This window comes from Coffea eugenioides, unplaced genomic scaffold (assembly GCF_003713205.1).
Source record: "Coffea eugenioides isolate CCC68of unplaced genomic scaffold, Ceug_1.0 ScVebR1_2870;HRSCAF=3982, whole genome shotgun sequence".
In the NCBI taxonomy this organism is placed as follows: domain Eukaryota; kingdom Viridiplantae; phylum Streptophyta; class Magnoliopsida; order Gentianales; family Rubiaceae; genus Coffea; species Coffea eugenioides.
The window spans coordinates 1-13,822 of record NW_020863397.1 but is presented as its reverse complement, the minus strand read 5'-3'; the positions used below and the strand labels follow the sequence as shown (position 1 = coordinate 13,822).

The following is a 13,822-nucleotide window of genomic DNA, read 5'->3' as shown; positions in this document are numbered from 1 at the left end:
GTAGGTTGGTGGAGCCTGGCCAAAAGCCAGGGACGGGGTGATTGAATGCACGAATGAAACCAAAAATGCAATGAAATGACAGGAGAACGAACGTATCCTTTTCATGAATGTTTCTTGAATTATTGATACTCCATATTTAATGTTTTGTAAACGTTGTAATTGTTTCTAGACTTATCATTTGATTTACGACATCATTGAAATGAACTATTGTTAAACAGATTTGATTACTGATTTTATTGGTTACTTGCTGAGCTTCTAGCTCACCCCAAAATGTTTTATTCCCCTCCACAGGGCTCAAGGCGAAGGAAGGGCTTGTAGTGTTTATTCATGGATTATCTCATGTATGGATTGAACTTGGATTTCCTTTTGTGTAATCATTCATATTGGGATTGTATTGAACGTTTAGAATTGATTGGATGTGTAATAGTCTAGTTTTGGACTTCCTCCTGTAGAATAGTTGGTATCAAGGATCAGAGGGGCGCAGTGGAAGCGTGGATGCTTCGCTTTTGATATGTAAAGTTTGGGAACCTTTGATGTATATTTGATATATATATCTTGAAATTCCATTGAGGATTGTAGTGAACGACTGAGTCCCGGCGAGAGCTGGGCAGGCGGCCCGACGAACCCTCTGGTTCGCCTTAGGGGGAGGTGGGGCCGTGACACCCATCTTGAGCTATATGTTTGAGATCTATAACATAATTGTTTCGAAGAAATCCAAATCCATACGTCCCATTTCTATACTGCCAAATTCTTCCCTCAACCTGCCGAGGATTTATAGTGGTGCCTGGAATAACCAAATCATAGCTTGAGGTCATGTGAAGCATGCGTGACACAGCACCATGATCTCAACGCTGCAAATGATCATGGCAGTCATCAGCTTCCGCAGGTGGCCTCAGATGTACACGACTATGATACTCATATTCTTCTTCAACAAAAAAGGAGGGCTCAATCAATGTCGTCCTTGACGTCCAAAATACTGGGTTATAACCATTAAATGGTCTAGATGAGTCTTCAATCCTTTGGCATGCTATACCCCTAATGTCATCATAGCTTGTCAAATCCTTGGCAAAATGCTCTGGCTCCAATTTTTTCCTTCTCCCTCCTCTGCTGCCTCCTTGACGAACCATTACCACCTAGACTTGTCCATTCTGTACTCCATCCAATAGAGATCAAGTCTTGGTACATGAATGAAATAATTTTTTATTTTTTATGTTTTTTAATAGCAGGCTTTTTAGTTTTGGAAGTGAAGTTATGATTTCTTTAAATTGCAAGAGAAAAGTTATATTGCCTTTTTTAAAGTTAGGTAAGTTACATTTGAACTCCCAATGTGCAACTAATGAAGTCAATAAAAGGTTCATGGCTGACCGTAATGCTGATTCTAGAGACTTGCTTATGAACAACTTTTAGTTGCTGAAGTGGAGCATAATTCAAATATAATACAAAAGCCGCATGGGAAATTTGTATATATTGCACATCTTTTGCATTGGGAGTCGTAATTTCATCAAGTTTTGTGGTTAGTTAAGGAGTACGGACTTGGTAATATAGAGATAGCTAGATTTATATTATGGTATAGTCATGAAAATTGGAATTTGGTATCTGCAGTGTGAAATGTAAAATTAAGAATGGATGTAAAACAGTCAAACACAACTGTCAAATTATTTACAAAAGTTAACAATTAAAAGTGTCATAATATCTTATTCTAGTTACACTATAAAAAGTGTCATGACAAGTGTAAAAATATCACGCTTAATGGGTTTCATTTTAGTTTAACTCATGTCAGTGGTTAACACCTCTTTCTTGACATTTGCAAGTGTCATAATTGATAAAAATAACGATGCTTCTAATTGCCAATAGAGTAACTAATTGGGACGTTTGAAAGTGTCCTTATTACATATCTTAATGTTAGAATGGATCACACTTTCATTAGATCACTAGAGTAGAAACGTCATCAAATGGACGTGTAACGATACTTTGAGCTATCATAACAGCATATGTTTCTAGTAGTGATTGGCATCAAAGAAAAAAGGTGCCCAAAATTTTTCCACTTCCATACCTTCTTGCCTCCTTTCAGCTTCTTTGTGGGTCTGGTAGATGTTCATTATCTGGCTATAAAGCCAAATACTTGCCCAAGAATATCAAAATCTTTCATTTTTAAACTTGGACCTAGATTATTTCACACAATAGGGTACCTGCAGCATGTGTTTCATTCTCAATGATTTTTGTTACATTCACACATGTTATCATATCTAGTTGCTTGTTTAATGAAGGTTTCTAGTGGGTAGCAGTGCATCATAAAGTAATGTAATTGATTGGAAATTTATCCAAGTTCTATCTTGGGTTATCTTATCTGGAGTGTTTACCAATTTTCACCATGTGATTAATCTGGAATACACTTTTGAAGTTTACAATCAGTTGTTTTTGCTTTTGATTCTGTTGATATTACTTTTAATTGCCTTATATAGCTAACTATGTTACAAGCAGGTGTTTTTAGTTTTTTTTTTTAGGAAATCATGATTTTCAAGATTATGGTATAAGCTGGAGACAACATTTTCCTTGCCAAAGGTATACATCAAGCTTGATTTTCATTGTCCAAATTCTAGAGTTTATCTTGAATAAGTAGTTCTTTCCTACCATTTTTTTTTTATATTTGGTGATGGACTACCTGAATGAATATGTAAGTTTTGACGATTATGTAGTGTTCTTGGAATATGTAGTCGTAACGTTATTAAGTATAAGTATAGATTAGTATCAAAATTAAAAGAAGGAAACATATGTTTTATATGCAAACATTTTCATATAAGAACTACAGTTACCATTTTATTCATTGTCTTCGAGCTTATAATGCACAGTATCATTTCATAGGGACTTCATTGGTTTGTTATTGTCTTGCAGCTTATTATGCTGATGCTATTGGTCCTTGCTATGGAATTTCCAATTATTGTGATGTTTTTTGGGTAAGTATATACTCCTTTCTATCTATGTTAGACTTGTTTCAAATGGTTGGGTCTTTTTAACAAAGTTTCTGTAAAAGTGACAATTTTCACTTTGTTCTAGAAGACATTTGCATATAAACAAGCTACAGGTGGTCTCTAAGCTAACTAGTAGAAAAGAAATTTCATAATATGGTATTTCATGACATCTTATGCAAATTTTTCTGGATAACTACTTACTTTTATACTATTTAAGCTACTAGCATGTGATATTTGTTATTAGAACTTTTGAAAATTGAAAGTAGGTTGGTTAGTGAATGTACTGGTTCGCCTCATAGTCAAAAGTTTCAATTTATAGTGGAGCATCTTTTCCATTTTTTACACAGTTTCACTAAAATATTAGATGCATCAAATCTTTTATTATTAAAATCATTAAATTATTACCAATGGGCGCTAAGAATCTCTATATATGTCGAATTTTATTTGTCATGAAATTTGGTCTAGCGATAAACAATATGCATTTTCAATACCTGAAAAGTTGAAGCTGCTATGCATAATCTATAGAATGAACCATACAAATGGAGCCTATGAAGCCATAGAAGGAACACTGTTTGGTTCTTAATATGGGAGCATAAGCATATTAATTGTTTCTTGAGTTCTTAATAACGTAGTAAAAGTAAAAGAAGTGTTTTTTGAGCTCTAATGTTCTAAGTGCTTATCTCTTACTTTGCTCTTATTTAGTCATTGTCTAGATTATACATAAAAGGAATGATTTAGCTTATTTTCTTGCAAATTCTTTAGTTATCTTTATTGTTTCAAGTTTTTCTTATGACCTACTAATAATTGCAGTACTTCACTGCAGATATGTTGCTCATTTTAGCTTTTTGGAAGATCAGCAGCAGGAGTTGCTAATTGACTCAAGGGCGATAAAGAAAATCTTATACTTAGGAAATGTCATGCAACAGATATTTTTTGGGACTTGGATTTGTTTTGTAAAGCTACCTCGACTTATATGTGAAATTTAGGCCAAATACCACTTATCAAACTATTTGTAGGGTGTTGTTGAACTTCATTATGATATTTGAATGCTTGATATGATATTTTGGCATTTCGTAATACAATGGATGTGTTCATTTGCTAATTGTCAAGTATTGTCATTTTTTTTCATTTATAGATATAATTATAGTAGGAAAATATTACAAATTTCATGGTAATAAAGTGTTATCACTGAATCAAAATTTTCCATTAATAACAACCTGTTGTCATAGAATTAAAAAGTGTTTAGTGACAACACAAGTTGTCAGTAATTAGTCTATATCAATGACAATTACGGATCACTTTTAGTGACGATATTTCTTTGTATATCATTGACAAGATACTATATCATCACTAAAATTACAACAATTACTGACGACACCAGTTGTCACAAAACAGTCCCATTCACTGACGACTTTTTTTGTCGTCACTATGTACTTTTACCGACGGGCCTTCAGTGACGACTCTGTGACAACTAGAAAGTTGTCAATAAAAGTTATCAGTGACGACTTTCTATTTTTTTGTGACAAAAATGGCTTGTCATTGAAGACCAATTTTCTTGTAGTGGTATTTCTGGCTTACTATGGAGCATGATTGTGTAGTTTTTGTCAGAAAATGCATTAAATGTCAATTGTATGGGGATGTTATGCGTACTCCCCCCACAGAATTACACAGTATGACTGCTCCCTGGCCATGTTCAATGTGGGGTATAGATGTAACCATTGACCCTTCTGCTTCAAATGGGCATCGATTTATTCTGGTGGCAATTGAATACTTTACAAAGTGGGTCAAAGTTGATTCTTACAAGCATGTGACTAAGAAGGTGGTGACCAATTTTTTGAGAAAATACATCATTTGTTGTTTTGGTGTACCAGAGACATTAATCACCGACAATACCAAGAATCTCAACAATGACATGGTGGATGGATTGTGCGAATAGTTCAAGATTAAACATCGAAATTTCACTATTTATAGACCGCAGATAAATGGAGCTATGGAGGCCGCGAATAAGAACTTGAAGAGGATAATCCGTAAAATGACCGAAAGACACCTTGATTGGCACGAGAAGCTCCCCTATGCATTAATGGCATATAGAACTGCTATTCGGACTTCTACTGGGGCAACGCCTTACAATTTCGTGTACCAAATGGAAGCGATTTTGCCAGCCGAGGTCGAAATTCCTTCTTTGCGCATCCTAATGGAGGCCAAACTGGATGAGGCTGATTGGATTAAACAACGTCATGAGCAGTTGTCTTTAATCGACGAGAAGAGGTTAAATGCCATTTGTCATGGTCAGTGCTATCAAAAGAGAATGGCCAGTGCTTACAACAAGAAGGTCAAAGTGCGGCTGTTCAAAGAAGGAGACAAAGTATTGAAACGGATTTTACCAGTACAAGAGGAGACTAAAGGCAAGTTTGCACCAAATTGGTAAGGCCCTTTTATTGTCAAGAAAGTGTTGCCTAGTGGAGCACTTATTTTCACAAAAATGGATGGACAAGATTTCCCTCAACCGATCAATTCGGATATGTGTAAGAAATTCTTTATATGATAAATGAAAGTTTCATTTCATGGTTAATGCAAAGAATGGAATGAAAGTCAGGCCTTCTTTCCTTTCCAAATTAAACATTCTATTTCTAGTTATCCTTTTGAACCTTCAGAGTAAATTATTTCATTTGGCAACCCCTGAGAATCGCAAACCCCATACTGAGACAAATTTGAGTTGAAAAGGAAAAGAAAAAAAAAGAAGAGAAAAGAAAAGCTCCAAAAGGTAAAAGAAAATTAAAGAAAAGAACCCCGGTTGAGAATAAATTGGGGTAATTTTAATTTAATCCCAACTAGGGTCAATATGAAGATGCGATTTCAGGTGATTTAAACACTTATAAAATCTGCTTTCAAGCCTTAACTTTTCTTAGCACCTCACCAGACCCCATTACGAAAAACCGAAAGTCCTGACTTCTGTTTTTTGTATTATCTCTTTTAAGAAATTTTCTAATCAAATGGCAAATGATGTCAATATACCATCACCAATTTTGTAAGGAAAGGATTGTCGTACTAATGCCATCATTTCTTAAAACACATTTCTGAATTAATAAGGGTTGTAGACGAGATTTGTTTATCAGGTGAAAACCCGAAAGGGCACCTTTGAAAAAAAAAAGAGAGAAAAAAGAAGAAAAAGAAAGAAAAGAAAAAGGAAAATAGAAAGAAAGAAAAAGAAAAAGAAAAAGAGAAAAGGGAAAAGAAGAGAAAAGAAAAATGAAAAATAAAAATATAGAAAAATAAAAAAATAAAATAAAAATAAAAGGGTGGGGGCAACCTTAGTGAAAACCCGAAAGGGCGCTAAAGTAGGGTTTATGTTGAAAGTGAGTTTGGATTGGAATGGCTGGTGACTCGGTTCATTTGAATTTCTCTTCACGGTTGTGGTTCTTTTGCTAGCATTGAACTTCGGAGGGATGATATCCAAATGGGTCAAACGTGGTATCTTGTTCGAGAATCAAAATATTTTAATTTATCAAACACAAACTTTTGAATTTGAATGTACAGGTTCTTTTCTTTGAAGTAAATTCTCTTTCAATAAAGGTAAATGGTTGTTTTTGTATTACTAGGATTTTCATCATTTTTGTGTAAGTAGGGTATGTTTTCTTGTGTTTCATAGTATCATTTGTCTCTTTAGACTTATCAAACTGCAATCCCTATGATTTGTTGAAAGTATATATAGATACCAAATGACACGTTTGTTTAAGTATTGGAAATTACGAAAACTTGATACCGTTCGCAGGGCAAAATAAAGTTCTCGCTACGTCAGGGAAGAACGTCTAAATACTCATGTTTACACATTTCTTGAAGAAGGGGTTGATCGGATGGTGGTGGCATTATCTATCATTATTATTATTTCTCTTTTGCAGATCCAATGGTCCAACAACATCACACTGGGGCAATTTTTTTTTTAGAAGAAATCATCTGTCTCTATTCTCAAAATTCTACAAAAAGCATTCTGCAAAAATCTTTTCAATTTATACGGCAGGCTCGGGTTTCATCCCACTGACCAAGGATACTGCAGGTTTGGGTTTTCATCCCACTGACCAAGTTATACGACAGGCTCGGGTTTCATCCCACTGACCAAGAATACAACAGGCTCGGGTTTTCATCATCCCACTGACCAAGGTTACGGCAGGCTCGGGTTTCATCCCACTGACCAAGGTTACGGCAGGCTCGGGTTTCATCCCACTGACCAAGGATACGGCAGGCTCGGGTTTTCATCCCACTGACTAAGATTACGGCAGGCTCGGGTTTTCATCCCACTGACCTTTTTATGCTTGCATATTCTAGTTCACGGCAGAATAACTACAGGTAAGTAATTTGGTATCTACGTCTTTGTCTCGAGTTTCTTTGAAACTCAGACAAAGAGGGACAAGTTGTAGACACCAAAATTTTATTTTTTTATTATTTCTGTTATTTCATTTAGTTGATTTTGTTTTGATTTTTGTTTATCTTTATCTTATTTTCATTTTTCTTAAGAAAATCATTTTTATTATTATTAATTAATTCATTGGAAGGAAAAAGAAAAATCATCAATAAAACACCAAAATTTTAGTTTTTTATTTCATTTTAGTTGATTTTGTTGATCTTATTTTATTTCCATTTTTGTTAAGAAAATCATTTTATTATTGTTAATTAATCTAGCAAAAAAAAAGTGGGAGTCATGCGTGCATGCTTCTTCAGCATACCAGCCAAACGAAGCTATAGTATAAAAATGCAGCTGCGAATTTCCAACTCTTCTTCACTCGTTTTTTTTTTTTTGGTTTTTCTGGCTCTATTGGATCACGCTAGTACAGGCCATTTGGCCTTAATCCAGAAACCCTAAACTCTTGTGTGGCAAGAATCATCTAAGGGCTCTCAGATTTTCAGAAAAAACAAAATTTTAGGAGGGCCATCAAACCCTCATCTCATATAAATAGCTTCCAAAAAGAGCAGCGGAAAAGGATAGAAGGATTAGAGTGATGGCTAGAAAGTAACAGAGGCTTAAAAAAAAAAGGGAAGGAAGTTAGCGGCTAGGGTTAGAGGAATAGAGCAACAGGGAGAGACCGAGAAGAGAAAGAGAGAGAGAGAGCCACAGGTTTTGGAGAGAAAAACAAGAAAACTAGGGAGGAAAACAGGGAGCTTCGGGAGTTGAGGGTTTTCGGCTAAAGCAAAGGAGAGGAGTTTAGGAGAGGAAGCTGCGGGGTTGAAGGAAAGAAGGAGAGTGGCGGAACCAGAAAGAAGTGAACTTTGACGGTTGGCTGAGCAAAGACCTCATCCTCCGATCATATCAAGCTTCGATCTACCTTTTCAAAAGGCTAAAGGTAATGTTTTTCCACTTTGGCTGTTCATAGATTGCTGTGTTTATGTCAAAAATATTGAAACTTTTCCCATCATACCTGTTTTGTTCCCCCCCTGTGAATCCTGTTTATGAATCTGGTTGGAGTGGAGAAATCCACGAGTATTGGTTTGGTTTTAGGGACAACAGTTTGGGTTTCTCTGTGGGGTTTCTCTATGTTTGAATAAGCAAACCCAGAAAATGACATAAAACTTCGAGCAGTGTTTCCTTCTTGCTGTTTGCTTGCGGCAGTGTTTGGTGGTTCTTGTTTTTCTTACCATCTTGTTCTTAGTATCTTGTTTATTGTCATGGTTTGGCTTTAGAATGTTTTCTCGAAGCTTTGAGTTAGAAGTCAGTAGATGTTCATATGACTTTGCACTACTGTCGAACTTTGGTTGGGGTTGGGTGAACCTGTTCCATTGCCTTGCTGCGTTTTATGATTTCCTTGTTGTTTTATCCTTTGTTTTGTTGATTTTTTGGGCATGATATTTTAGAAATAAAAAGCATAAGTTGTTCACCAGTTGGGGATGAGGAAAGGAAACCTTGGATCCTGAGCTGTTTTCTTTTCATTTTTGCTGCCTTATGTATCTTATGATGGCTTAGTACGTACTTGAGGTTGTCGAAAATTCAAAGCTTCAGATAATTGCTAGAGTTGCATGGTTTTTCTTCGGATTTTTCTGTGTTAACACTTAAGGTTGTAGGTTGAAAAGTATGAAGAATGCTTGATGATCTTGTTGTCTAGGTTTAGATTGCGTTGGGCTCAGATACTGTGCATAAAAGTCTGCAGCAACAAGCTTGAAGCTTTCGGCTTATTGCAGCAATGTGTGCAGCTCATCTCGTTCTTTCTTTAAGTTGCTTTATCTTTCTGGAAATTTTTGGGTCGAATTTTAGCAGACGTTCAGGTTACATTTGTTGCATTTTGTGTCCGAAAGCTTGTTGGATGTCCTCTCTCTCCCTGTCCCAAGTTCTCGCATTTATGTGCTTGAATAAGTTAGGACTTGCATGGAATCATCCTCGGGTTAAATATATTAGGACTTGCATTTTGTTTTGTTGGTGATGCTTTCGGTTTGCTTGAAGTAAGTTTGTGGATCATTTGTCATTTGGTTGGTAAACCATGTGCGTGTTCATCCCAAGTTTCTGCTTCCAGATGTGCATGATCTTCTTGAATCTTTGTATGTTACAGTTTTGTCTCAAAAATGCAAAGAAAGCCTTGTGTTCCGATGCTTTGATTCCAGTTTTGTTGGGTCGAAATGTTGAGTGGTGATTGAATAAAAAGGAAAATCGCATCTGTTAAGATCCCAGAGTTGCAGAAAGAATTGCATGCGGAATGTGTTAAAGAAAGCCTTTTCTTCGTAGCTTGCAAGCAAAATAGTTCCAAAAATTGCATTTCGACCTCTCAAGTTTCCTCTTATGCTACTATAGCCCAAACAATTGGAACATTTAATCAATTTTGTCCTTTTAAATTGTTAATTTTCTTTGATATAATTTAATGTGGTTTTTGGATAGAGTTTTGAGATTTTAGTAAAAATAATTAGTTTTGATATTTTTTTAAGAGTGTTTGATTCATTTTGTGAATTTTTAGTTTTTTGTTTTAGTAGTCCTCATCTTGAGTCCTTAACTTTATTTTATTTTAATTTAGACCCCTAATATTTATAATAATAATCATTTGACCCCTCAAACTTCTTTAATTGTTTCAATTGGATCCTTGTTTGTTTTAATTTATTGAATATAGGCTGTTTATTTTTATTTGAATGCTTTGATCGATTCATTTTGTGTTTATTTCTATTTCTTATGATTATTTGTTAATTAAAGGTGATGCCTTCACCATTTTATTGTTTTGGAGGATGAATAAGTAAGTCACCAATTAGGGAGGTACACTGGTCACCAATTCGGGGAGTACACTGTACTTTATTTTGATTTTATTTGGACCCTATGTGATCTTATGTATGATTGCATGCTTTTTTTGAATATTTTTATTTCATTTATTTATTTATTTAGTCACATTATTTGTTTTAATTTAGTATATTTATTTTCATTTAATCTTTGATTATTTAAGGGGCATTTAAATGCCAGGATGTAATAGTTAGGTATTTATTTTATGCCTTTCCCCCCCCTTTTAGATTGTAGTTAGGGCCCCCAAATGTAATAGTTAGGGCTTTATTTGCTTTATTTTGTTTTGTGTGTTTTGCATGCTTACGTGTTACTCGCTTTCTTAGGGTCTTGCATCTAGATATCATGCTTATGTTGTAACAGCCCCACTTTCCCCTAAGGCGAACCAAAGGGGTTAGCGGACTGCCTGCCCAGCTCTTGCCAGGACTACGGATCAGATTAGAGCTATCTATTGCGATCCGGAACTTACAAACGAGCGTAAACAGGTCAAAATGGTAAAATAACCCAAAATAAAATGAGATGAAATCCGGAGCCGGCCATGAATAGTAACCGATCCGTCAAAACCCAACCGAAAGAGCACGCAAACATTCACATCTGAACTTTAGCGATTACAATCCAAAAGGACATACAAAAGTTTTCAAAAGTTAATACATATACACGGTTTGCCAAATCAAAAGAGAAACGCCCCAAAAGTACACTTAGGGTTTTAATACATGAGCTATACAAAACATATGTTCAACTAGCTCAAGTCGGCAACCGATTATCAAATCCAGTCCAAAAGTATTTATTTTTCCTGTAAGGAAAACAAAAGGAACAGAACGGGGTGAGCTTGCGCTCAATGAGGTACCAAACAGGTAGCATTAAAATCATGGCATTTCACATTTAACAAATCAGATACACATGTCAGATGTAAAGCAAAGGAACGAATGATTCAAATCAGAAGGATACGGGTGGCTCTCAGGAGCCAAATTTCCAGCGCAATACTTGATCCTAACCGGTTGACTCTCCGTCAACGTATATAGAACCAATGCGTCCGTAGATCCCTCTTATCACCGAATTCCGTCCACCAAACACCCCTTTACCGGGCCCGCTCACCTCAAACGAACAAAAATGGTAATACTCGAGTATACCCGGAATCAAGGGTCTCAATACCCAAAATCCCCGAACAGACTACCGTGGTTCGTTATCTAATCGTCCAGGCCCTTGCCGGCCCGACTCGAATAACTTAGCCACAGGATTGAGCTCATAGGTCATAGAAATCCGAACAGAAATCCGAACAGATGCAGACACAGATAACAGATTCAAATTTTTGCATAGTAAATTGGCATATGAGCAGACTAGAGAACGAGTGTGATAAAGTACACCCTCGTCTCGAACAAATAAACAGATTGCAGAGCAGAAATCAAGTTAAATAGCAATGGAGGGGAGTGGTACACTCACCGGCTTAACTTCAAAAGTTTTCACTTCAGATTGGCCTTAATCGCCAAGAAACCCTAAAATAATCGAAATAAATCAATTGAAGGTTTTACTTCCAGAATCGAGTAAACACAATGCACATGAGGCTCGACTACTAGTCGTACGCCTCGCCAAAATAATTACTAATGCAAGGGTGGAAAACATGATTTTCTTGGAAACAAAAAGGTAACATGAAGACTTAGGCGCAAACAACCCAAAAGCCTTTCATTTCCACCAAAAGGCAAATCTACTTAAAGGAACCAAACGGCCTAGAAAATCGGGCAGCACCGTCCCTAAAATTCTTACTTTTCCAGCCATTAAGGCTTCATTATTTCCTCAAATTAGCCCCAACATTTCACACCAAAGGTCATCTCATTTCCCAAAAGCCGTACAGGGCTCAAAGTGGTACAAGTACAAAAGTTAGCTAGGAAACAACCAAAATGAAAGCAAGCCCTAAGAGAGACTCGACGACGAGTCATAAAACAATGCTGAACACAACCCCAATAGGGTCTCATATGCATAAATAAACATGGTAGCAAACCAGCAATTAATATATGACCTTAACTTAAGCCTTAATAGAAAAACCGTGTTTGATCTTATAATGCGGTAATGGCGTCAATTTCACTACGGTTATCGGTTGGGGGTGTAAGACCCACCGATTCGAAGCTATGAAACAGGGCTACAACAATGTAGAAGGACACTCAATCCAGTTCCTAGCTTAACTAGGTCGAAAGTGCCCAGTTCCTAGCTTAACTAGGTCGAAAGTGCCAAATACTATACCAGAATTACCAAAACAGGTTTGCAAAACACAGAAAACTGTAATTACTATAACTCAGTCTATACAAGTCCAAATGCCGAAATTCCAAAGGCAAATGATAGCTAAGACATCTAGTAACATTTCATCAGAAGACACCAACTTCAAAATCCAAACCAAATCCAGTCAAAATAGGCAATTACTATCGCAGTTCCGCACATTCTGTTCACCAAAAACAGCAACAGTAAAAACGGCATAACTCTCTCTATACTACTCCAAATTCCCTGAAATTTTGCAGGCACTTCTTACTCACCAATACCTACAACTTTCATGTTTTGAGCAAAGTACAATTCGGCCTCTAGCTATGACCTAAAATTTCGGACAGAATAGGGGATTTAAGAACCCTAACTTTTCAATTTTCACAGCCAAAATCCAAAATTGATTGCATTTAACCACAATTCACACAACTCACTAGAGTCATCCAACCATTTACAATCCATCATACAAGCACCAACATCAAGATCATATTAAACCAAAATCATCAATTAAAATAAAAACTTCACCAAATCACTTCAACAAGGATAAAAAACCAAAGAAATTTCAGCACTTCAGCACTACTGAAGCATAATTTAAGCTCATAGGGTAAGAGAGGTGTTCAAGCTCCACTTACCAAGAAACAAGAGAGAAGAGGTTGTTTGAACACCTTAAACCTTCAACCAAGCTTCAATAAACAGCTTACTAGCACTAGAAGGTAAGATTGTATGGAATGGAATTGGATGTAACCAATGTTTTTGGTTGATTTGCAACAAGTAGAAGCTTGAATGGTGAAGAAAGTTTCTTCCTTCCTTGCTCAAGGTGGCCGGCCAACAAGAGAAGAAAAATGGTGATTTTTTGTGCATTTTTCTTGATATATAATCCTTTGGTCAAAAAAGTCAAAATTGGGAATAGTAATTCTTAAAAAAACTTCCAATGAGGAGGTGACACTTGTCACCTCCATAAATGCATTCTTATCTTTCTTTCCTCTCTCACATCAATCACTTCACACATTCTACTTATCACTTAACACCCGATAAATTTTAAACAGTATCCGAAACTTAACCTTATTGGCCGAATTTTTCCGAACTTTTCGCACTAGTGGGTCCCACGTCCACTATTTACTCTTAATTTTCTAAAAATTCTCCAATGCTAGAAAAATCATCTTAAAACTATAATTGCTCATAAAATCCACTAAGAAAATATTTCTAAACCAGAAAATGCAGAAAACATGCAATTAAAGGGAACTAAACCCTAAGAAAATAATTAGGGTTTTACGGGTTCTCACACTCTCCCCCCCCTTAAAAGAATTTCGTCCTCGAAATTTCTTATTAACGGAATCTATCAAATCTAGAGTACCCAACGGACCAT

The 13,822-nt window shown here is 36.1% G+C and overlaps 1 protein-coding gene and 1 long non-coding RNA gene across 2 annotated transcripts; both read left to right on the top strand.

Annotated features, from left to right (window-relative positions):
• Positions 1–2,406: 2,406 nt before the first annotated feature.
• Positions 2,407–4,051, top strand: LOC113757258. Its single transcript, XR_003466235.1, has 3 exons — positions 2,407–2,562; positions 2,893–2,954; positions 3,793–4,051. It is a non-coding gene; the product is annotated as an uncharacterized LOC113757258 (long non-coding RNA).
• A 908-nt stretch (positions 4,052–4,959) lies between these two features.
• LOC113757257 lies at positions 4,960–5,393 on the top strand (the record flags this gene model as incomplete). Its single annotated transcript, XM_027300627.1, has 1 exon — positions 4,960–5,393. A coding segment is annotated over exon 1 (434 nt), but the record flags the coding sequence as incomplete, so codon positions are not given.
• Positions 5,394–13,822: the final 8,429 nt, after the last annotated feature.